This window comes from Doryrhamphus excisus, chromosome 6 (assembly GCF_030265055.1).
Source record: "Doryrhamphus excisus isolate RoL2022-K1 chromosome 6, RoL_Dexc_1.0, whole genome shotgun sequence".
In the NCBI taxonomy this organism is placed as follows: Eukaryota; Metazoa; Chordata; class Actinopteri; order Syngnathiformes; family Syngnathidae; genus Doryrhamphus; species Doryrhamphus excisus.
The window spans coordinates 11601943-11626217 of record NC_080471.1 but is presented as its reverse complement, the minus strand read 5'-3'; the positions used below and the strand labels follow the sequence as shown (position 1 = coordinate 11626217).

General features: G+C 39.8%; 1 protein-coding gene across 2 annotated transcripts in view; it reads left to right on the top strand.

Annotated features, from left to right (window-relative positions):
- Positions 1-24275, top strand: part of cttnbp2 (cortactin binding protein 2) — a 53508-nt gene that overhangs the window by 6000 nt on the left and 23233 nt on the right. For both annotated transcript variants that reach the window (XM_058074615.1, XM_058074613.1), the window contains exon 2: positions 1458-1565. In XM_058074615.1, coding sequence (XP_057930598.1) covers positions 1458-1565 — 108 coding nt within the window. The remainder of the gene's footprint in view (positions 1-1457; positions 1566-24275) is intronic.

The following is a 24275-nucleotide window of genomic DNA, read 5'->3' as shown; positions in this document are numbered from 1 at the left end:
ATCAATCAATCAGTAATAAATAAATAAATATAATAATAACAAAACGGCAAATAATAAAAACTTAAGAAACCACATATAGTTGGTCGGTAGACAAATTATTTTTTTCAGATTAAAATGAACAAAGCATTATTAGAGCCCTGTAGACATGACAAAACACGACTATAGTCACATTTATACTTTTTTTATTTACAACATATTGCGCAACTGCAGGGTCTTGAGACACATGCTAACTTGCAAACTAGAGAGCTAGCAACCTAAACGGTAGCCTTCAAGTTATTTCCTTTAAACTTAAATAGCCAAAAACTTACCACTTCCACACGGATAGGGAGGATAACTATTAACAGTTATTTAACCTTTAACATGAACATTAATCAAACGTAATAATTTTTTCTGGGTACATGATACCATACAGCATCCATATCAAACTTGCGCGGGCCGCACTAACATTAAACTTTCATATCAAGGCGGGGGCCTCAAACTAGTGTCGTGCGGGCCGCGTGTTTGAGACCCCTGCTATAGAAGAAGAAAGAATGCATGTGCAGTCTATGTAGTGCAAGTCTATCTAGTCTTCCGCTTTCCAAGGCTCGTCTAGCGTTACAGTGAAGTCTAATTATTTCTGCGAGTCATTCTGGAGAAACAGCAAAATGTTGACTGTGATGAGTCATGTCAGTCGAAATATCCAGACATTTTGTTGGCTTGTTGTCAGATATCACTTCTGGTCATGTGACGGCGATGGGTCAGTGAGGTCATCGTTTTCAGAAAACAGCAGTTTGCTTGTCTCTATCGAACCGACAAGCCTACATTTTCAGATTTTTCCAGTCTGGAAGCCATTTTCAAAAAATACGTTTCCAGGGCACCCAGAACACCTTTTCCGTGAGGATGAGAGGCTAAGCGATAAAACACTTTGCCGTTTTGACTTGAAAACATTTCAGTGTGGATAGCCCCTTTATAAGTAAACTCTTTATAAGCCAACTTAGTGATTTTCTCGCAACTTTCCAAACCCTTTGTGACTTATTATCTTAAAAGCGATAGTGACAAATGTAAAGACTTTTGCTGACATCATTGGAAGATCTTTTTGATATTTTAGATGTGCCTCTCCTGGAGTCACCACGTTGGCAATTAGCATGTGATGGGCTCCGATCACATACTGTAACTACAGCGTGCTTCTCGTTATAAAACATATTGATATGCTCTTGTTAGTAAATTAAATTTAGTTTGCTTTGCTTTGCTTTGTTTTGCTTTGCTATTTATTTGATTTGCTTCAACTCAACTCAAAACACCCACACCGTTTTTCTGTTCTGTGAGACTCACTGAACACACTAGACTACCGCCCCCTCCCTTGTTCATCCAATCAGCAGTTCATCAATCCACTTCATCCATTCCACTTTTGTGATTAAAAACATGAAAATGAACTTTTAGGGTTTTTGTTGACTTATTTTTTGTGTCTCTTGTTACAGAAATGTGATTTCAACATGGATAACCTGAGCAAGCCGGAGCTGCTGACTCTGCTGAGCATTATGGAGGGAGAGTTGGAGGCCCGTGACCTGGTCATCGAGGCCCTCAGGGTGAGTCCATGTACCGCAAACCGTTACATGCACGTTGCCATTTTGGTCGTGATGAATTGCCCTAATAAATGTGGTATTGCCAAATCAGAAGCATTGTCTTATCCCAGAAATATGCAGAACACTTTGCCATGGCGACTGTTCACTGTCTCTGCTCTGTGATTGTCTGTTCAAAGCTGCCTCTCTAATTGCTTTTGTTGTAAAAGAACAAGCTACTTGGCCCTTTTGTTACCCGCCTGAAAGACTTGACGGCGCGAGTCAGCGTTGTGGCCGAGCGCCGCCTGGCTGCTTAAGTAGCCATGACTTGCTAGATGATGATCATGATGATGATATGAGATTGATGCTGCTGCACAATGGAATCTGTTTGTCATTTACCTGTGTACCGTAACGTGTAACGTAAAGTTTACATCAAATGGTCTTTGCTTTTGCGTTGCCATATGGACGCTTGTTTTTAGGATGTTTTTGTGCAACTACCGTGCGTCATAGATTTGATTAGCTTGTCTTCTCATGTGTTACATGGTTGAGTTGTGGTGATGTATTGTGATGTGGCCAGTGGTTTGATGGCTGGACAGATTGTGGACATAGTTGTTGTGAACATTTGGAAGTGTTTTATTGCTTCCCCTGTATGAGATGAGAAATTCATTGTTTATTTCCTCTTTTCTGCATTTTGAGTTGATTCTCTGTGGCTCACTGCGACTGGCTGTTTCTTACCTACAAGAAGATGCTGGTGTCATTGTAATGGGTTTGGCGGTTTTTGCAGCATCCTGTTTACATCATTTGACTTTTAAGCTTGAATTTTAAGGTTTTGGTGGAAGTCAACATAAACAAAACCAATCATCAAACTTTATTGCTTTCCTGCATCTTGCTCTCTTTAAATTTTAATCCAAACCATATGCAGTAAATTATCATGTCTATTTTGATTTTAATATGGAAAATCCCATGAGTGATTGGGCAAAATCCTCATACTGTTTTTATGATGTTGTTTCAATTGCACCTTAATGAAAAATACTGCTCTATGGCCGATATAACCCACTACAAATTTTTTGGTGATGGTAATGTCCTACTCCTTTTGGACATGTGGAACTGTGATTTGAATTATGTAATGTAATCCATTGTAACTTGTATGCCTGTTCAAATGAAATGAAACCATTACCATAACAATTAGTTCCGACTTGAGGGGGGAAAAAGTCAAGAGAGCTTTCATGCTGCCCCTACTGCCTTTTTGGAAAGTCGCCATGTTTATCAGTTAAGTGGGCACAATATGCCTGTTTGTTGTGTGAGAGATACAGTAAGTCTCATGTGAGGGAAGAAAAAGTGAGGGTACAGTAAGGGGTGAGGGTGGAGTTAAAGAGGAAAGAAGGACATCCACATTGAAGTCCAAGCTTGTCGCTTCTTTCTCCCTTTCGACTATCTCCAAGATGTCTCATCTGGTAAGCAGCCGCAGGGCTCAAATCAATGTGTAAATTAGTTACAGCGACACACGAACACGGCTACTGTCCTCCCCCACTTATCCATTCGTCAACGGGGTCTGCAGCATTATTAAGAAGCTTTAGAGCTGCGGATTAATTAGCATCTGGCTAAAGCTGGCTGAGCCGTCGTATCAGGTTTCGTCCAAGTAAAAAGAAAGGAAACTGTAAGCTGATTATCCAAACAACAATGGCGACGATATCACATGATTACCCATAGCTTGTCAAAAGGGGACCGTATCTATGGAATTCTCAGAGCAGGTGTTTTTAGGCATGAACAGGTCTGGAATATTTTTAATGTGGCAAAAACTTGTGAGATTTGGGAGTCATGCAGTCAAACATAATCCTTAAAGAGGCAGTGGAACGCCATGAGGAACACTCGAGTAGGAGGTGACGGCCTCCTGTCGGCCAACATGAGAACTGCATTCACTGGATTTACACCTCCATCTTATGTGTTGTGATAGCATAAAACATGTCAAAATCCAGCCTCAGGAGTCACTTTTAGTTTTCCATGTTGTCTAAGTCTTTTGGCGTCTTTGGTCTAAGTGTTGGCGGTGCATGTTCATTCGGGGGCGTCCATATTGGACATCTGTGCTTTTATAAACACAAGATAATTTGACTGATAGCAAGATTTTGACAAAATAATCAGAACTAATTAAATTACACATTGTAAAATAGGATGGGTTAGCATGCATATTTGGCTTTGACCTTTGTCTAAATTCACTTTGTGGAGCAAATAATGGGATGTATATTGTATATCGATATTCAACCTAAATATATAAATATATGAGTTTTGGTCCGCTTCGCCCAGCCCAGCCCTAGATACCTCTTTCAACTAGGCAAGCTCAGACAGAAGTGGTTGGAGTTGGTAAGTTCTAGCAAGACAAAAATATTTTCTTTGCTGTCAACGGCATTTCACATGGGACTGTTTTTGTGAACATCAATATGAAATATTCGCCAAACTGTTGCAGAAGGCAGAAGATGCGTGCTCTCGCCGGTTAAAGGTTAATTAATGTCGGACATGCTGTGCGTCCACGGAGGTGGGGAGAACCACAGTACTCATAATAGCTCCCCTTTACGCCACTATGATTGAGAAAACTGGTTCGTTGGTTTTTAAAGCTTTTAGATTGGTAACAGTTTGATCCTGGAACTGATTATCTTATTTCCTATCAGAAAATAATTGTTTCAAAATCCCAACAAATCCTACGTTGACCAGCATCTGGAAACAAATTGTGTGAGTCTTACTTTGGCTTGATAAGACAACATACTAGGGGTGTATCGTAATCAATTCTGCAGGCAACTTGGATTTAAATTATTGTAAGAAAATAATCACAATAGAGCCTCAATGTTTTATATTCATTGATTAGGAACATGTGTGTCCAAAACCGGGACACCGGAAGATTCAACAGGTGTGTTGCCATGAAGGTGTGTCGTTCCGACGGCCATGATGGGAGGTCTAAATTCTCAGAATGTCAGTCCCGACGAGGTCATGTGATCTGCTATATGACTAAGCTGCTGTCAGCAGCGGGCCCATACATGCGCAGCAAAACACAACACATGCCTTGGGCCGCCAGGCTTGCTCCAGCGTCACGTTATCTGTGACCATCTAGCTATTTAAGGCACGTTCTGTTGCTGGGCTTCTCCAGCATTTGCCTTCAATGTGTTTACACTCTACATCAGAGCATGTATCTTCATCCTGTTTCAGGCCTCTGTCATCATGAATCATTTCTCTCATGGTTTTTTTATTGTTCGTCTTTCTTTGCAGCCTCTCTGCCGCCACATCAATCCTTGAATTTGTGCCATTCCGTATTAAATTCTCTATTAAGTGTGCACTTACACAAGGCCAGGGTTTCTCTGAAGGAAATTTTTTGCTTTGGAAGTTTTTTTTTACCTTTTCAATCATGCTCTGTTTAAACGGATAGCCCAGGCCAACAAAATCACTTTTATAAAACTGGATCATCCTCCCGTCTGCATGACCGAGAAATGGGACAAGACTATCAGTCTTTTTGGCTAACGCTATCACTCCTACTTTGTAATGATACTTTAGTTACTAACTTTGCAAGAACAATAATGGTATGGAATGAAGAATAATCTAGTACAGGGCCAAAAGTGTGAGTATCATAAAACTATCCAAGTTTTTTTTTTCCCAACCAGACCACTCGCTCCCAATTTCTTTGTGCTAGAGGCAAAAAGAGGTGATGACGCAACTCCACAATAGAAGAGAGCATGTTTGGTGGAAAAAGGTGGTCGAGGTGCACAGAATATAGAACTGATGTTACAGTTACTAAGAAAAAGTAATCTGATTACTGAGTACTGATTACTGAATTTAAAAACAACTCAGTTACTTTACAGATTACTTTATTTTGAAAGTAACAAAGTTACATTGCTAGTTACCTTTTCAGTTACTTAACAGCGGCTGCCTGCAATGTCCTTTCACCACAGATTACTTGTTTTGAAATAGGAACGGGTTAGATTACTCGTTACTGAAAAAAAGGTTATGCAAGAATAACGTATTACCGACATCAGTTATATATAGACATAGACTTTCTTTATTGTCATTGCACAATAACACAGCAGTGAAATTGCCAACGAAATGTCGTTGCCTGGCTCCCGTGTAATAATAAATAATAATGTGGAGAATAAATAGATTACATCAAATATGAACAACAATGTACAGTGTAAACAGTAATTTGTACAAATAATTTAAATAATTTAGAATAAATAACAATCCTCATAACAATCCAACAACAACAAGCCAATATATATATAGTATATAAAGTCCTAAAAATAATCACCAGTTACACTATGTACAATGTCCATTTATGGCTTGATTGTCTAAAAAAATTAACCAATTGATTGTTCATTATTTCCTGCAAATGTATTTTGCTTTGCTTTTTAACCAGGCAAAAATATGTTTTTCCGATTGCTCGATTAATCGACAATTTCACTAGAATACTCAGTAGCTGCAGCCCTAGTTTCAATTGCATATTACTTATATCACGCATTCCTATATATCATACTGTATATGGCACCTTCCTGATGTCAGTTTATTTTGTTGGCTTTTCTAATACACAATGTTGATCTGATCATATGTGGCACAGTTACATGTGCAGCCGATCAGTCTTCCTTCTCCTATTGTTTTATTCATTCATCTATTTATTCGGGACAGACTAGTGGATATTAATGAACAGTCTGATTTTTCTGTATAGTTTGTAAATGAGCCAGATCCTTGCATGTTATTATCTGTACTCCCGGAGCAGGAAAATATTCTCTCTATTCTCTCGTAAGTTCCTTTCTCCAGATCTAAAATCACTTTCATCCACACACACAGTCAGCATCCTGTTCCGATTGGTGGGTTGCCTAGCAGCCAGACCCCCCCAACTCGGACCCTCCTTTGCAGGCTTTTTCGGCTCGTGTTTCTCCACCACCCACGGACGTTCCACTCAGGAATGAGGCTAAAAAGACCCTGAGAGTCAATCTTTAACCCCCACCCCTCCATACTCCCACTTACATTGCAGGTCTCCCCTAGAGAGCCACTCATATTTTCTCTTCTGGAGGGCAGCGTTTTGAAGTGCTGTCAGTTTGTGTGGAAGATGGGTTCCACTCCCACGGGGGGCTCAACTGTCTCCCAGTTGAAAGAGCATGTCTGAGTGGATGTATGGCTGCATGCATAATGCATGGGAAGATTGCTAAGTTATTTACTATCTTCATATCAAATAAAGTAAATGTTTAGTATGTGGGATTTGTGGATATCTACTGTTTAGGTGAGTAAAAAAAATCACCTTGGATTTAAGGCCAAGGTTCGGTTCATTTTGGGTCAGTAAGGGAACAAAATGCCAAACATAAGACTGCTTAGATTTTGTCTAAACAGCTTTAATGATTTCCGAACAATGGTGGCACACTGCTTTTGTCTTATCCACTGTCTTTATCCGTCTACATATTTCACCGGAAAGGCCAAGTGGTCCCAAAATGGAGACTTTAACCACAGAACAGGGTTTTCTAGCTGTGTCTTCTCCTTGGGCCTGGGACTAGCAATGACTTCTGTGGGCTGTGCTGTATTTTTTTGTATTCTCTATTGATGTGAAAAATACTTCCCTCACTTTTAATGCATAACGAAACAGAGAAATCTTATTTTATTGACATTGTTTCTACATTTTAGACGATGTAGATGTTTTGAGCTTGTTATGTTGACATGATTTCAGTCAATTTACCATGCATCTGAATCCTATAAATAAAGGATATATAGAAGAGCTCTCATCGGCATCCCTCAGGCCTTTTGTTTTCCCTGTTTCCTGCATTGAGTGACGAGTTCAGCAGCTAATGACCTGAATTTAATTCCCAGACATGTCTGATTTGACAACATCACGCCAGCACAGGAAGAGAAAGAAAAAAAACTCTGTAGGGATGCCACTCTATTGTCATGCAGCTGATTGTACTACATGTGCAAGAAAATTACATTTTTATTATCTGTATCCATCTGTGGTTGTTGGTATCTTATAGAAATAATTCCATATTCCTGCATCCTTGCATCATTTTCGTGCTGGGTGGATTAACACTGCATCAATGTGGGATGTCTATAAATTATGAAGGAGCACATTATGTGTGACCAATGTATACTTACTGCTTATGCATGCCGACAGCTCTCTGACAGTGTGAACAAAAGTGATCATTATTATCTTTGCAAAGATAACATATGTGACACAGCTCATATGTTTACAGGTAATTCAATTCATGAGTTTTATTTTCTCCGCCGAATGAAGACCCAGTGTTGTTGAGTGTTTAGATGGTTTGGGTTCTGGGTTCTTATCTTGTATCCGTTGTGTTGTATGTTGGTCACAAATTAATCTGAAGGCATTTGCTGGCTTGTCTGTGTGTACAGTATTTACGTTGTGTGTCCTCAGCACGCAAAAGGCGCCGGTGAAGAGGAACGATTGGCGAGGAATTCAGGAAGTAGGTCATAGAGACCATCCTGCTTTTCCCTCCTAATCCTCTCCACTTGCATCACTCCTCCTCCTCCTCTTCCTCCTTTATTTAGGCCAATATTTCACTCCTCAGCTCTCTTTCCCTTCCTCAAGTCAACCTCAATTTTTTGTAACATAGACTAGCTGGGATTGCACATTACTGCTTGCTCACAGTTGCTGTTTTTTGATGACACGACATAACTCACACTTGATTAAAATTCAACAGATGTAGTTGACTGTGAATGAGGTATGTCGCACTGTCATGTGACTCACTTTGACAGTTCAATTGGGCTCTTTCTGGTATCTCTCTTCATGGTGTCTTTATGAGGTTCATGACACACACACACACACACACACACAGAGCAACCGTCCATGTGATGATGGGGAATGTAATGAGAGCCGGTGATACAAACAGAAATAGTCGTGACCCTGTTTGAAGACATGATGGCAGCAAAAGTAGTGTTACAACAGGCGTGTATTACACCCTTTGACACAGAAATACACAATATACACAATATTTAGTGTTTGACAAAGACATCACACTCACAACTACAGTTTTTGTTTTTGTCCTGTGTGGCTGGATAATAGTTTTAAATGAAAAGATAAAATGTCTGAAATAGAATAGAAATTAGGGTTGAGCGATTTGTAAATACAGCCGGCAAGGCTGTAAGCTTAGCTTTTTCAGTGGGAGCAGAGGGGAGAGGGAAGTCTGGGCCTCCCTGCAGGAAAAAATTAGGAGCAATGTGGCATTTCTTAAATAACACAATGTTATTATTATTTTATTCTTATTGAATATAGAAAAGGTCAAATATAATATTTTTAGAACAAACCGTTGGCTATGTTCAAGTCCTCAGCTAATAACAAAAGACAAACAATATGAACAAAAAAAACAATATGAAGGAATGCCTTGTTTATGTGGACATTTTAATATATTTTTATATCAGCAACTCATATACTCAATACTTTATATTAAGGAGTAGTATTTTTATAGGTAAACATTTTTAGAAGACACAAGCATGTCCTTATTTTGTGCCATGAATACCAGCGTGTCAACTGCATCAGGTTTGGCAGCAGTCTAATTTCCTCGTACATTTGTTGTGTAAATAAAACGATGAAGAGTCTTCGTTTTCAATAGGTTTTTTAAATCCCATTTTTTCCACTGTAAAAATGTGCTTTCTGACTGTATATTATTTTTAAAATCATGGCCCATATTTCCCAAGCTGATATTCCTTTACATAACATTTGATGTAGTTATTGTTGTCGTTCCCCATCTAATCATTTACCACAGAGATTTACCCAACTAATTATAGATTAAAATGTATTTATGTCTGTGATTAAATGCGATTAATTCCAAGTTAACTACAGACAAAATGTGATTAATCACACATAGAGTCCAGTCCTGTGGGGAAACTCATTTCTATGTGTGCATGTGTGTGTGTGTGTTTGTGAGAAGGCCCACTGGCGAGTGCTGTGATTTTCTACTTCACTGGTGTCTGATATTAGAGGAGCTCTTGGATATGAGCCCTTTGGCTTATTGCTTGGCCTTCTTGCATCTCGCCAAGCCTGTGGTGATCAAACGCGCACTCGCCTTCAGTTTGCACGTGTCTGTGTGTTTGTCTGTGTCCCTGTTATGACTAATACCACTGATTTTCGAGTTATTCATGAGATTGTTAAGTTGCCCTCCTGCAGGGCTTCTCTCTGATTACAGTCTAAAAGGTGTTTGTGTTTGCACATTTGTGTGAGCAACCAGACTTTTTAAACCTTTGTGTTTAAAAGGACTAAGGCCCTGCCAACACGGAAATATTCCTGGAATTTTCTCTGGGTGCTTAAATTTTTTTTGTGTGTCCACACTGTGCCGGATTAGTAAATACTTCAGACGGGAACGGATCACTGCATGAAAATTATATAATACTAGGGGTGTCACAAGATGTTGCAAGGTTAAAGCATGACAAGAGTTCTTAAAAAAGTCTTGTTGGCACAAGGCGTTGGGACAATAATTAATTTAAAAATTAATTAATCACACAATAAATGAAAAGCAGCCTGATCATTTTTACAGCATCAATACATTGCCATGTACATGTATGTCAATTTTACTCCTTCAAACAGACAAGAAGAGAGTTCACTCTATCCACAGGCTTCAGTACCTTGGTATGTTTGGTCCATATAACAGAGGTATGAACAAAGCGCATGACAACTGCATGACAGTCGCTTTGTCTCAATGAATGGACGCGAGTCCGATGCCATAGAGCAGGGGTGCTCATTAAGTCGATCGCGATCTACCGGTCGATCGCGGAGGTGGTACTGGTCGATCGCTGGTCGATAGCGGCGTGACATTAAAAAAATATCATCCTAGCATCAATGCCGTCACTTGATTGATATACAGGGCAGCCATTCAGATGACAACTGAATGTTGCCCTTCGGGCGACCAATCAAATCACACAACGTCTCTAAGTGCAGCAGAACTTACGATGTCAGCCTATCATCCATCCCCGTTACTTGATTGACATACAGGACAACCAGTCAGATGACAACTGAATTTTGACCTTTAGGTCACCGCTCATGCGTAAACAGCGATGCAAAGTGCTAAGCTTGTTGGCGAATTGCGTCAGATTTCAAGCCCTCGCTAAAGTTTATGGTCACTAAAATGAGTGAAGGAGCTGGACCAAGTAAAAAGGCAAAAACATATCACTTCCATACGGAATGGGAGGTGGACTTTTTTTTCACAATGTCTTTTTCGAAGTGCGTTTGCCTCATATGCCATTCTACCATCGCAGTACCAAAGAAGGGAAATGTGGAGGTAATTACAAAAAATGTTATTTGTTAATTATGTGTGTTTTGCAATATTGGCTCATTTGATTATGTAAGGTACATCAACATACATTGTACGTACAAATAATCCTCAATACATTTGAAAATAAATAGATGTTTTGCATTTTTGTAGTGGGTAGATCATTTTGACTCTGTCATTTTAAAAGTAGCTCACATGCTGAAAAAGTGTGAGCACCCCTGCCATAGAGTGTAGCATAGTAGAAATAAAATGAGTATATTGCAATATATTGTCATATATTTTTTCATTTGGCTTTCTGAAAAGTAATCTTGTCTCGTTTCCTTCACAGAGACCCAATCTTGCGTATCGTCTCCTCACGTAAACTGAGTGTCTTGTGACATCCCTATGTAATACACAAGGTAAACGTACATGTGGCACTGTAAGCAGACATGGAGTCGGAACCACGTGACACACCAAATTATAGGACAGCAAAGAATACACAAATCTGATATGTTTGTTTAGACTTGACGACAAAGTCAATTTACTTCTGTGAGTATTCCTGGAATATAAGAAAAATATCATGAGAATATTGACTGGGGTGAGTCATGTCAGTCAAAATATTCAGATATTATGTTGGCGTGACGGCTTTTCAATTCTGGTACGCCGTTTCCATATGAATGAAAGGCTGAAACAACAGAACACTTTTTTTCTGGACCTGAAAATGCTTGCATGGGGCATGGAGCATGCAGTTTGCATGGAGCTCTTGTATTGGATCCGTAATGTTATAAAGGGTGGTGATATAATCAAGCCTATATACACAAACTCTGTTTGATTCTGCCATGTTGAAACCGAGAAACGTTCTTTTTTCAGGATCAAATGGTATCTGCTAAAATGGCATTGGCATGATTCGGTGTGCCCGTGCAACAGCTTGGCAAGGCGGGAAGAGACTGGTGTGAATCACAGGGTCATTAGCGCACCAGCAGGTACATCCTCTAATGTGAATGCTTAGTGTCAGCCTCAAGCCACCAAGTCCACAAGTTTGATTGCGACCAAGGGTAAATCTGCTTAACATTGACACCCTTTTACACCCAGAACACCGCTGTTGTGTGGATGAACGGCTGAAATGATAAAATACGTTTCCTATTGGACAGGCTCTTATGGTCCATTTCTTCACACACTTGATAAACTGTCAAGGCGAGAACAGAGCCGCTACTGTTGCTCAGGAACTTGATATCCAGACAAAGACATGACTGTGTTTCAAAAGCGTAAGAACAGCTCTTTCTTCACCCACGTCCTTCAGACCCGACCTCCGGGAAAAGCACTTTGACTCTCTCCAGGCGGAACAGGAAGAACATGAAAATGGAGATGGAAGATGACAGACATAAAGGTGAGGCTGCAGGATGCTTGTAAATTCAATTGTTTTTGGCCACATTGCATTATTGCCAAGCTCGTAGCAAGACAGCAATTTGTGATGAGTAGGCGGAATCAATGTCCAACATGCACAAGAGCCTGGAGAAAATATTCTCAGACTGACTAATATAAAAGCTCCATCGTTCAACAGGAAGCCAAAGTGATGGAACTCGATAAATAATAATAAAGTGGAACACAATTTATAAACACAATCTGTCATTAAAAGTAGAACAAAACTGCTGAAGAACTTGCTAATTATACATTTTATACATACTGTGTACTGTAGAACCCCGCTATGAGTGGGGTTACATTTTAAGATCACCACCGTATGGCAAAAAACAGCAAGTAATTGGTATGGTATTTTTGGCACACGCCTTACTCCTTCTGCTAACTTGATGTTGGCATTCTCCTCCAATTTCAAATCAACATGTGCAATAAAAGTGACTGTTGTAATAATTATATTGGATTTGGTCCCAGAGCCCTCCCCATCTCTCGTCAATTGCCATTTGACAGACGTTAACAAGCTAAATGCACAATCCAGGTTTACTGTCCCATATTGCTGTGAAAGATGTTAATATAACATGTATAATGCTTTGCTGCCTTGTCACTACTATGGAATAGACGTGTTCATACCATGCATTCAAGACAAATGCTGCTTGTAAAGAAGGTGTTCCTTCAAAGCAGTCGATCAATACAAAGACAGAACGTAAGGTGTTGTCTTTCATTCTCTGTACTTGCTTTGTCTATTGTTGTCTTAAACCTAGGTCTTTTGGAAAATATAACTAACTTACAGTATCACTTGGACGCTGTGGACATCCAGCAGCAGCACAACATTTTGGAATGACTACTATTTTGATGAAAAATATACTGCACCAAGTCGATCTACCTGCCAAATGTTTTTGTGTACTCTGCTTTAGCTGAGCAGTGTTACCTTGAATACATTACATCATGAATGGCACCATGAATTATCATTCACTTTCAACAAATTCAACAGAATGTACAACACAAGTACAAATGATATACAATATATCTAAGCAAAGTTAATCATGTCTGGGACCTTTAAGTCCTGAATATGCCTCACACAATCATGTTCAATGATCTACAGAACAGATGGACTCATACACTGGCTTTTGGCTAGGTCATCAGGCTAATGCTAAAATCACGCTTACGTCTGTCGGCCTCCATCTCCCTCTGAAGCGGTGAGAAATGATAGCACATAGCTGTTGGAAAGTGTTTCTCCCAACAGTGTCTAAGCGATCCACACTGCTTGCTTGTTATAATTCTAGTAATGACTTCCAATCATATATTATTAACTCTTTAGTTTTCTTCTTCCAGTTTTCACATTTCTATTTCAAAAGGATGTAGCTTTAAAATGGTAAGAGATAAAGGCATACTGTAAATTAGAAAAATCAGATCAAAGTGCGTGATAGGACTAAATTTAATCATCTAATGTGCATATTATGATGTCACCAGGCTTGGAATTTGTCAGATCCCTATCTCCACAATACCACTTCTTCAAAATGTCTGATCTACTTGTGATACGCTTCCTCATCCCTCGAGCACACCCAGCCATCATCTTCACTTACAGTGGTATCTTGAACAGCACTACTGCCTCAAGCACTATTATTTACAGTTATTATTACATAGATAGAGGGTATCTATCCATCTATTATACTTCTGAATATTGCCATTCATCCGGGTCATTCTATTCTCAGGTCTAATCTTTCAATTAACAGGACATTTTTTTGCAGAGGACTCTCCCACGGGTACGACGGGCTATGCCGCGATCCCCGTCTTATCCAACACCTCCCCTCCTGCAACCTGCAAACATGGCTAAGCAAAGTATCAATGAAGGTATATGCTGCTTGTGGACTGCTGGCGGACTCACTTGGCTAGTACACGGTAGTTAAAAGCCTAGAAACCATATACTTTGCGTAAAACCATGCCCGCAAATGTTGGTTAGATTAAAAGTTACAGATGTCCGCCATCTCCTGGTGGACAGTATTAACTGCTGTTGGCTCCATATTTGCTGAAATGGCTTGTTATATTCAGCAATGTTTATTGTCACAATTTTGTGGCTTTGTTGCTTAAGGGGTCAACTTGTGCTTATCTTGCTACAAATTACGAGGCCAGATTTGGGTAAAGTGAACTGTAGAAGCTATCCTTGCTGATGCCACACACAGGGCGCTGCCATCACATCGTGACACCGGTAAAGCATCCATGTTAGGTACACTTATGCCATTTATAAAGTAATGCAGTACTATATGTATAGTTTATTTACATTTTTTATTATCAACTTAAAATGAATGAGATGTGTTTTCCTTGGACAAAACCCTGGACCAAAATCAGCAAATTTGTGTGAATGTGAATCGCATGTTGGATCACAAATGTGTGGGATCCACTGATCTTATTTAAAGGGGATCTATTATGCAAGTTTTTGGCCTTTTGTATTGAGTTGTGGACTCCTATAGTGCATCTACACACGATAACTAGCACAGAAAGCGTTCTAGTTCTTCCAGAATCTGAACCTATTCAGCTGTATTTTGTGGGGCACGCAAAAACTGTCTGTTTTAATGTATTCCACCCACGGCCCGCCTCCAGGCGTGCCCACTCTCCTGTGCTTGGTCACACTGCCAGTGCATAGGAAGAGCTTCGGTTTGGGCCGTTAACTGTATAGGAGTTGATCAACGGTATGAGAGTTGATAATAAACAGCGATTTCGCCCACTCGGCTCACAATCCTGAGTGCATAGAAAGCGTTCCGGCTTGTGCCGCTAACTTTATAGGAGTTGATCAATGGTATAGAAGTTGATTATAAACAGCGATTTATCTTTTTAACATACAGCCATATGTGTTGGATCCTGAATCCAGAGGTAGAGGCTGGACAGTCTGACGTTTCTCGAGAAAAGAGGTTACTTCAACACGTCAACACACCTTAAAGTTAAGTACCTTTTGCATTTTAGCGGTTTTCTACAAATCTACAGCATCGGTAACATGTAATGTGTTTTGCGTGACTACCCGTGTGTAAAAAAACTTGGGTAGAGACACTAATTGTGGTGGGAAAAGGCTATAAGCAATCCCGCTTCCTGTATGCTATGAAGCTACACAGAGAAGTTCTTTTGCTCCATGACTTACACAAAATAAACTGCTTGCCCTTCTGACTCTTCCGCACGTTGGAAAGGTTTCAGCAAGTTTGTGGGCAAGTCCAGCTGCATACTGGCGCTTGTTCACAACACAGCCCAGTGTGAAATGCCGTTGACAGATGAAAATGAATTTCTTTTACTGGTAGGGAATCAGGAACTCCAACCACTTGTGCCTGGTGGAGGCATCTTTAGGAATTGTAAACAAATGTGGCTTTCCCTTATGAGTCATTGCTAGCAAGTAAACAGCAGAGCAGCGCTTGGGGGATGGTGGGGGAAGCAGAGTTTGGGGAAGGGCAGAGATTGTATATATAAGGAAGCCCCTCTGTGACTTCACAAAGGGCGGTTTTACCACGCTTTTTGAAACCGAGCGTTTTGAGCCATCCCACAGTTCTTTCAGGGCTCACTTCTAAATGCGCAAACCTCATTATTGTTAACACGATAATGCAACCTTCTAACTACATTTATAGGTCAGAAAAGTGGAAAAAGCATAATAGGTCCCCTTTAAAAATAGTACGACCATCAAATATGTGTGGCTTCTGATAATGAATTTATGAATCTTTGTGAGAAGGGACAAAACAAAGTAGTTCCATGGAACACGATGAAGGCCAGAGCCAGTTGGCAGTCCATGTGGCTGGTAGAGGCCACAGGGCTTCCTTCCAGCATGGCGCCTGTCCAGGAGAATTTATCATCTTCTCTCAGTTCCTGCTATGCTGTATGTTCTGCATCCATACTGATTAGCTTCCATTCACAAATGGACAAGTCAGCCCCTGTGGCAGCGCTGCTGGGCAGGCAGGTGGAGCAAACATCTGGTAAGAGATCTGACCAGAAAACAGCTGGTTTGGCGCAATATATTTCAAATAAAGATCTTATTCATTCATTCATTTTCTACCGCTTATCCTCACGAGGGTTGCGGGGGTGCTGGAGCCTATCCCAGCTGTCTTCGGGCGAGAGGCAGGGTACACCCTGGACTGGTCGCCAGCCAATCACAGGGCACATATAGACAAACAACCATTCCCATTCCCATTCATACCTATGGACAATTTGGAGTCGCCAATTAACCTAGCATGTTTTTGTAATGTGGGAGGAAGCTGGAGATAACCCACGCATGCATGGGGAGGACATGCAAAATCCACACAGCGATGGCCGAGGGTGGAATTGAACTTGGGTCTCCTAACTGTGAGGCCTGTGAGCTAACCGATCATCCGGCGTGCAGCCCATATCTTAATTTGTAGATAAATTAAAAGTTGTCATAAGGGCACACTCACAGTTGGAACAAATTAATGCATTAATTAATTAATGATTGACTTTTCTTGTGTTTACTTTTATCTGCAACATTATGCTGTATAATTACAGTTTTGTACAATAAATAAACCACACAATCCACAATCCAATCTCATCCACACTATCTCCCCCATGCCCCCAAACTCCTCATACCGACCCCCCTCCACCCATCTTGTTGTGACTCAAAGACGGTTTTTGACATTTAAATTGAAGCGTCTCCCCTGCTCGCAGCCGCTCTCACACCTCCTCGCCTTCCTTCACACATGCCAGACAAAGCTCTGGTGAAAGATGTGAGGAATGGACACTTTTGGGTTCCACTCTTAAAACCTGACCTGATCTCACACCATGATATTTTGTATATCTTATCTCCAAAGCAGAACGTTTTCATCTTACGGGCACTGCAGGATGTCAATCCGTGGTAGCAAAGTGTGTTACAAATGCTTCATCAACCACCTCCACGCTAATAATTCTGGGCTGGTCCTTCACAATTATCCACACCTCATCATGTGAACTCTTGCATGGGGATCCAGAGTGAGGGTGATTGACTGTTTTCTTGTATTTCTTCTATTTATGAATTTGTGCAGCTGTGGTCTTAAACTCACCAAGATTCTTGCTCGTTGTGTTAGACTGTTTGACTGGAAAGAGACAAGTGTCTTTTATAAACAGAATAAGTTTACATTAGGAGTACATTCCTGAACAGACAGGACTAAGTGGTTTGTGGGGTCCCAGAATGCTTGCTGGCTGATAAAGTACTTATTTCCTCCAATCAAATACAAATTTGTAATTTTTTTCATTATTTTTTTTACATTTTCTCTTTCTCGTCCTCTCTCTATTGCAATCAGCAGGACATCAAATACATCTTCTCCACTTCCTTCTGTATTTTAGATCATCCAGAAGAAAATGTCGGTGAGCTTTCAGTTAGGAAGCTTGTGTCCCTTTGTTGTCCACATGAATGCATGATTCCATTATTGTTTTACTGGCAGTACGTCGTGTAAAGAGCATCATCGCAGCTGTGAAATGCTTTTTATGCTTTTGTTCTTGTGGAACCAAAGAACTCCTACGCTCCTCTCTGATGCTACAACAGCTTCACAAACCGAGGAGACGAAACCTTATTGACTAATGTGCAGTTTTCAGGTTTTTTGGGGGGGAGATCATGTGTAGGAAAATCCAGCTGTGCGCAGTCTTGCATTGCTTCTACTACACCATCACCACCACCATCATTATCTCTCACTCTGGTAACCTGAAATGGACCGTTCACAGCTGCTGCCTTCATTCACAGGTGCAAACACATACATACACACAAGCACAGGGAACACTGTGTGCATGTTAGAGTGAAAGTGTTAATTGATGTGAGAGGAACGGATGACAGTGGACATGCGTTTCAGAGTGAAAACACTCTTTAACTATTCATGTTTGATATCAAGTATGTTCCTGCCTCAGATAATTTGGAATTGGTATATTTTTGCGTTATTTTCTTGACTTTTCATCCAAAGCTTAGCAGCCCATCACTTCAACAAAGAACATTGATTCATGACAATAACATCAAAGTACAACTAGCCTTTTTGACCTAAATCAATCACCATCTGGAAAAAAGCCCGTATGTGTTATTCTGAAATACACCTTGTGATGTTTGGTGCATGAATGACAACACATGGCAAGTTTAATGCCTAACAGTCATATATTTCTATTGGGGTTGTACCTTAGCATGTATCACAATATTTTTATACGATATAATGAGGAATAAAAAGCTACAATCCTTAATCCATATAATTCCAAATAATTACATTAAAAGTAACCTTACCTGTGGCACTGTGTAGAGCAGGGGTCTCAAACTCAATTTACCTGGGGGCCACTGGAGCTAGGGTCTGGGTGAGACTGTGTCGCATCAGGTTCTCCAAAAAACAAAAACAAAAAAAACAGAAAAATGAATAAACTTTGCTTTCCGATTTTCTACAAGAAAAGCTCTAATAAAACATTCCACTGTTGTCAAATATCTTATTTTTCTACACAAAATAAGATGATAAATAAATAAACAAATCAAGAATAAAGAAAATCAATCAATCAGTAATAAGTAAATATAATAATAATAATAATAAAACGGCAAATAATAAAAACTTAAGAAACCATATATAGTTAGTGGGTAGACTAATTATTTTTTCAGATTAAAATTAAGTTATTTAACCTTTAACATGAACATTAATCAAACGTAATAATTTTTTCTGGGTACATGATACCATACAGCATCCATATCAAACTTGCGCTTGCACTAACATTAAACTTTTATATCAAGGCGGGGGCCTCAAACTAGTGTCCTGCGGGCCACATTTGGCCGCATGTTTGAGACCCCTGGTGTAGAGAGTGTCCAAAGCAAGCCAGTTGTTGAGGGCAGCTGCTATCACAACATTAGATCAAGTGTCAGTAGTTACACACACTTGTTTCTTCTCTTCTCCCATTCCTGGAGAAAGTATTTCAACTCGCTTGTCATATTTTCACCTGTGTTCTCCTCTGAGGAAAAAAATTGTCTAGAGACAGGACAACTTCAAATCACAGTCACTGGTTATTTAGTGGACTGTGAAGCTAATATACTGTATGGTTGAGTCACTCGGCTACTCCACATCTGGACTACAGCTGCTCTATATAACTTTCCATATAACAGAGGTACCTCTGCATTTACTATTTTTTCGTCTATAGTCTCCACTTCTCCTCTGCCTTCAGCCATGCTCATTTTCTCTTTTTTGGTTGTTTTGTTAACGCTGCTTTCTCCTCCATCACTGAATTATGCTTGTGCTGGACGTGAAACGCTAATGCGCCAATACGGTATGCTGCAAAAAGTGGTTAGGAGCTATTGTTCAGGGAACAATAACAGGGAACTCTCAACCTCCATGAAAGTATTGTTTTGTTTCCTTTTTCCCCAAAAAATAAACCTTATACTCAACAACTCAACACATTTGAAAATACTGTAGGAATACTACATCTTTTACAATTTTTCTTTTACAATGCAAGATTAAGGTCTAGATCAACAACTTTAACTGTAGAATCGAAGCATATCGTTTTCTTTTAACACTGCATCAAATCGTATGGAATCTTTCTGTTAACAGTATAAACCAGTGTATCTAGATCCTAATTGAATCGTCTATCATGAAGATATTTACCTCCCTAGTTAAAAGCAGAATTGCGATGCCATCTACTGTACAGAGTTGTAGTGACAAGCTACACAATGGCTACAGTCTCTGTATAATTTATGATAAGCTAACAAAGCACTTTTTTTATTACTTATAAACTCTTTTATAGCTGTTACCTAAAGTGCCATTGAAAGACCTGAGGAATAATGCACAGCCCACTAGTGTCCTGGAGGTGTTATTCCACTACAAATGAACAGATCGCAATGCTACAATTAAGCTCAGTGGAAAAGGCAGAGCTCCTGCAACGATTGCATTATAACATAGAGTGTAGTCCTCTAAAGCTGGAAACTGGGTTCATTACATTCAAGTGTAATGAGAAGTTAAGAACTGTTAATAGGAAAAGTTAAAGCGATTTAAAATGAAGTTTTGTTTGACTTTTCCTGAATTCCAAATTGTATGACCTGAGGGGAAGGTTCTACTGAACAGGTATTTGTCATCCATGAGTACTAACACTAACTCACACGCATGCATAGTGTGTAACATTCACAGCTCTATCAGATGTTGGGGGGGGGGTATTTCTGTACTTGTGCCCGTAGGGGCGATTTGGTTTAATCAAGCAGGAGGCCTGCGTTGGTTTACTGTGGCATTAAAAGATAAAAATAGACTGCAAGGAGCTGACGCTGCTGGGACACACACATAGCTGCAAGTCATGCTCAGTGTGTGCTTTGTGTGTGTGGTTTCAAGTGGATGAAAGTGGTTCCAAAGCATTGTGTTCGCCATGTGATCCAATGTCCATCAGCTGGTGTAGATAGATTGTGTTTTATCAAGGACACCATTCATCATGTAACACAGCATGTTAATGTGACAACGCAATGATGTCTAAGTGAAGAAGAAAAAACGTCTGTGTTGCTTTTTGTAAAGAAATTGCTGTTTTTTCAGAATACTTCTGGGTTATGAGCATCATTAGCGGGAGGTTTTTGGCTTGTATCATAAGAAATATGCACCATTATGTCTTGTTTTTAAACATTATTTAACAACAGATCATGAAGTTATTGATTTATTGGTGTAGGGAAGAGTTGCCCACGGATTACCCAGTATGCCTTGCGGGCACTTTGTGACAGCGAAAGTTTGATGTTTGCGTTTTGCTGGTGATACTCACTCACATACTTGCATAGATTACTCACGTATACTCACATAGAATTGTAGTTCATTGTTATTGTATGTTAACTTACCAGTTACGTGTTGTGCACCCCCCTTTTGAAATACTACGTATAATATTTATTCATTTTGTCTATACTGTACAGACTGAACTTGAAGCTGAAACCAGGAAAAAGCAACAAAACAGAGGCCACATATGCATATTCAAGAGTCAAATTCCATGTTGAGTACTATAAATTTGTACATGTTGGTAGGTCTGCATTCAAATGAAATCGTCTCGCTCCCTGTGCTTCCCTGGGGGGCTGTCCCATTATTTGAGAAGCACTGAGCTACATAAACATGGTACATACCAAAATAAATATTAGTCATCATTCATCAGAAAAAAGTGTGTTTCTTCCTTTTTCCATTCTTTAGTAATTAGCAGTAGTTTTAACAAAATATCAGGAATATGGAACTGAGTGTATGCATGCATTAAAATTTCCCTTCAATGCCTAACTTTGTGCACACCACACAGCACCATGCTTTTTGGCTTCCTGAATGCTGTGGAGTACTCATGGGAAAGATGTATGATGAACTCTTAGAAAATGCAATTTGTGTTTTTACGGCTTAAAACTACACCAAACATCACCTCTTTTTGTCTCTTGTGCAAAAAAACATAAAATATGTATTAATTCGTCTTTGGGAATAAAAAAAAATACTGAAAAATGTGTCTTTAGTAGTGAATGAGTTAAGGTGTGTTGCTAACTGTGTTGTTAAGCGAATTGTTGGATACTGGCCTACAGGTTGTACTCTATGTATGATGGGACGTGAGTATGAAGAAGGATGGATCGGAGAAAATGGCAGTATGTGCTTTTAATGCCTATGCGTTAAAAAGTCATATGAATTAAGTGGCTCCACGTGCCTGTCCATGTGTGAATTATTATTATGCATGTGTCTTCCTGACCCGTGTATATTAAAACTGTATGTGGGCCCTCATCAAAGGTTAATTGAGGCTGTCAGCTGAGCGCATTAAAGATTAGCAGAAAAGATGGTGCCGAGTGGACTTGACTAGCAGCAGCTACGTTTCGTCTAACAACTATTTATTTAAAACAAATGTAATTTAATGGTTAAGCATGAATGGGTCAATGTGAACTTAAAGTGTGTGTCCAGCCTTTCTCTGCATGTGTGTGTGTTTGACAGCCAAAGCTGAGACAAGCCTGGAGGCCACCATTTATTGTGTTCTTACATAAGCATGACCTGCTCCATAACTGATAGAATTTCCACAGTGAGCAGGACGTAGTCATGTCTGTACTGTTGGTTCTCATTCGCCAGCTTTCCCCCACTTTGTTCACACGACAAAAGCAGTAGAACACCATCCATTTCCATCACTATCGGTGGCCATCTCTAAGTTATCCAAAACAAATTCCATCCATTCTTTTATGCCTTTTATCGTCACTAGGGTCGCGGGGGTATGCTGGAGTCTACTCCAGCTGACTTTGGGTGAGAGGCGGGGTACACCCTGGACTGGTCGCTAATTCAATTGCTCCAAATCAAATTCTCCCATAAGAAATAATAAAAGTGATGCTCCGATCATGCTCCGATGCTGCCGATAACGATAATCCATGAGTGAAATTGTCCGATACCAATCACATCGATTAAATGTAAATGTTTATGTGTACTGTTGGCTTTATCGGGGTCACCAATGTTTGTTCTTGTTAGAGCTACTTTTACAATGAAATAAATGAAAATGGCCCTTATTTTTGTAACATTTGTTTTCATAGCTTTTTTCATGACAAATATGCTTGTATTGCCACAACATTAACAAAATGCTGGTATTTACAACTCACATTTTATATTTCAGAATGCAAAAAATAGCGAGAATTTATCTTTTGCACATTTGGTTCAATATGAGGTTTTAAATAGAGCTATAATATGCAAAAGCAAGAAGGGGGAGTGAGACAAAAAGCACTTTGAAAAATCAATTTATTGAAAACAACAATTAAACTGAAATAGGCTGTTTGTCAGCTGCTGAAACGTTGAAGACCATCGCTCAAAAAATTACCCCCTTTTTGCTTTTGCAGGTTGTTGCTCTATGTAAAACCTCATTAGGGTCCAAATGTGCTAAATGCATATTCTCACAATTTTTCATTTTGATTCATTTAGATTTTTATCAGTATATGTATATGTGTATGTACACACACGCACACACATCCTCAGCCCCTCATCATCCTCAGCCAAAGTCGGTGCCTATTAGTTGCTTGTTAGAAGCAGCTTTGACCCAGAAACCTAAATTAGAGTGGGAGTCAATGAGAAGACACCTCCTCATATTACAACATTGTCCATGAAAATTACACTACAGAAACATTTCCCCCTTAGATTTCTGTACTTCCTCTTGTCTTTGAATGATTCCATCCGTCAATGGATCCATGTTGTCGCTTTGCAACATGGTTAGTTAAGTGGTTAATATGTGAAGAAAATAGATGATGGTATGTGCAAACACCATTGTGCTTCAAGGCCGTGTAAGAAGGTAATGGTTAAAAATGAAAGAGGCAAAGCTCTACTTAATGATTCATGACTTCAGCGGCTTATACACATTGTTCTACTTGTACAGATATACACACCTGCACCATCCCCTGCAGTTTAATAAGGTCATCAAAATATCACAAACAGCTCTCAAAATGTACAGTAATAACCCTCTTTAACGGTGCCAGTCAAAACTGCTAAACTGTATAGCAGAGTGACAGTAAAAACAATCAAGGACAAAGTGACTAATCCGTGCGCTGCTTGGGCTTGAAGGTGGAAGGTCAAATGAGATGGAAACATTTGACGGCTGCATTGACCCAACCCTGTGCACCTCAAACAACACACACTCCACATATTGACATGCACATCATCCCAGAGAGCCTCATCACTGACGCTCTGATGGGAGGGCACCTCTTTCCTATTGTGCACACACTGACACACAAACATTCACATATTCTTATTTATTCATGTAACCAGAGTGAGTGGATAGCACCAAATAATGTTTTTAAAAAAAGGAAAGTTGCTGTGGGTTGTCAAATTTTATTCATGGCAGACCACCACAGATAAAAGAATGTAGAGGGCAGTGGATGCACTGTCGATTGTCAGTGTGAGTCGAGATCACAATTGTTTTGTAGGACTAATAACTGTCTATGCCAGGGGTCTCAAACTCAATTTACTTGGGGGCCACTGGAGCTAGGGTCTGGGTGAGGCTGGGCCGCATCAGCCCCCCCCCCCCCCCCCCCCCCAAAAAAAACGCATTTATTAAAAACAGAAAAATATACAAACTTTTTCAGTGCTTTGGTTCCGATTTTCTACAATAAAAGCTCTGATAAAACATCCCACTGTTCTCAAATATCTTAATTTTTATTTTTCTGCACAACATAAGATGAAAAATAAATGAACAA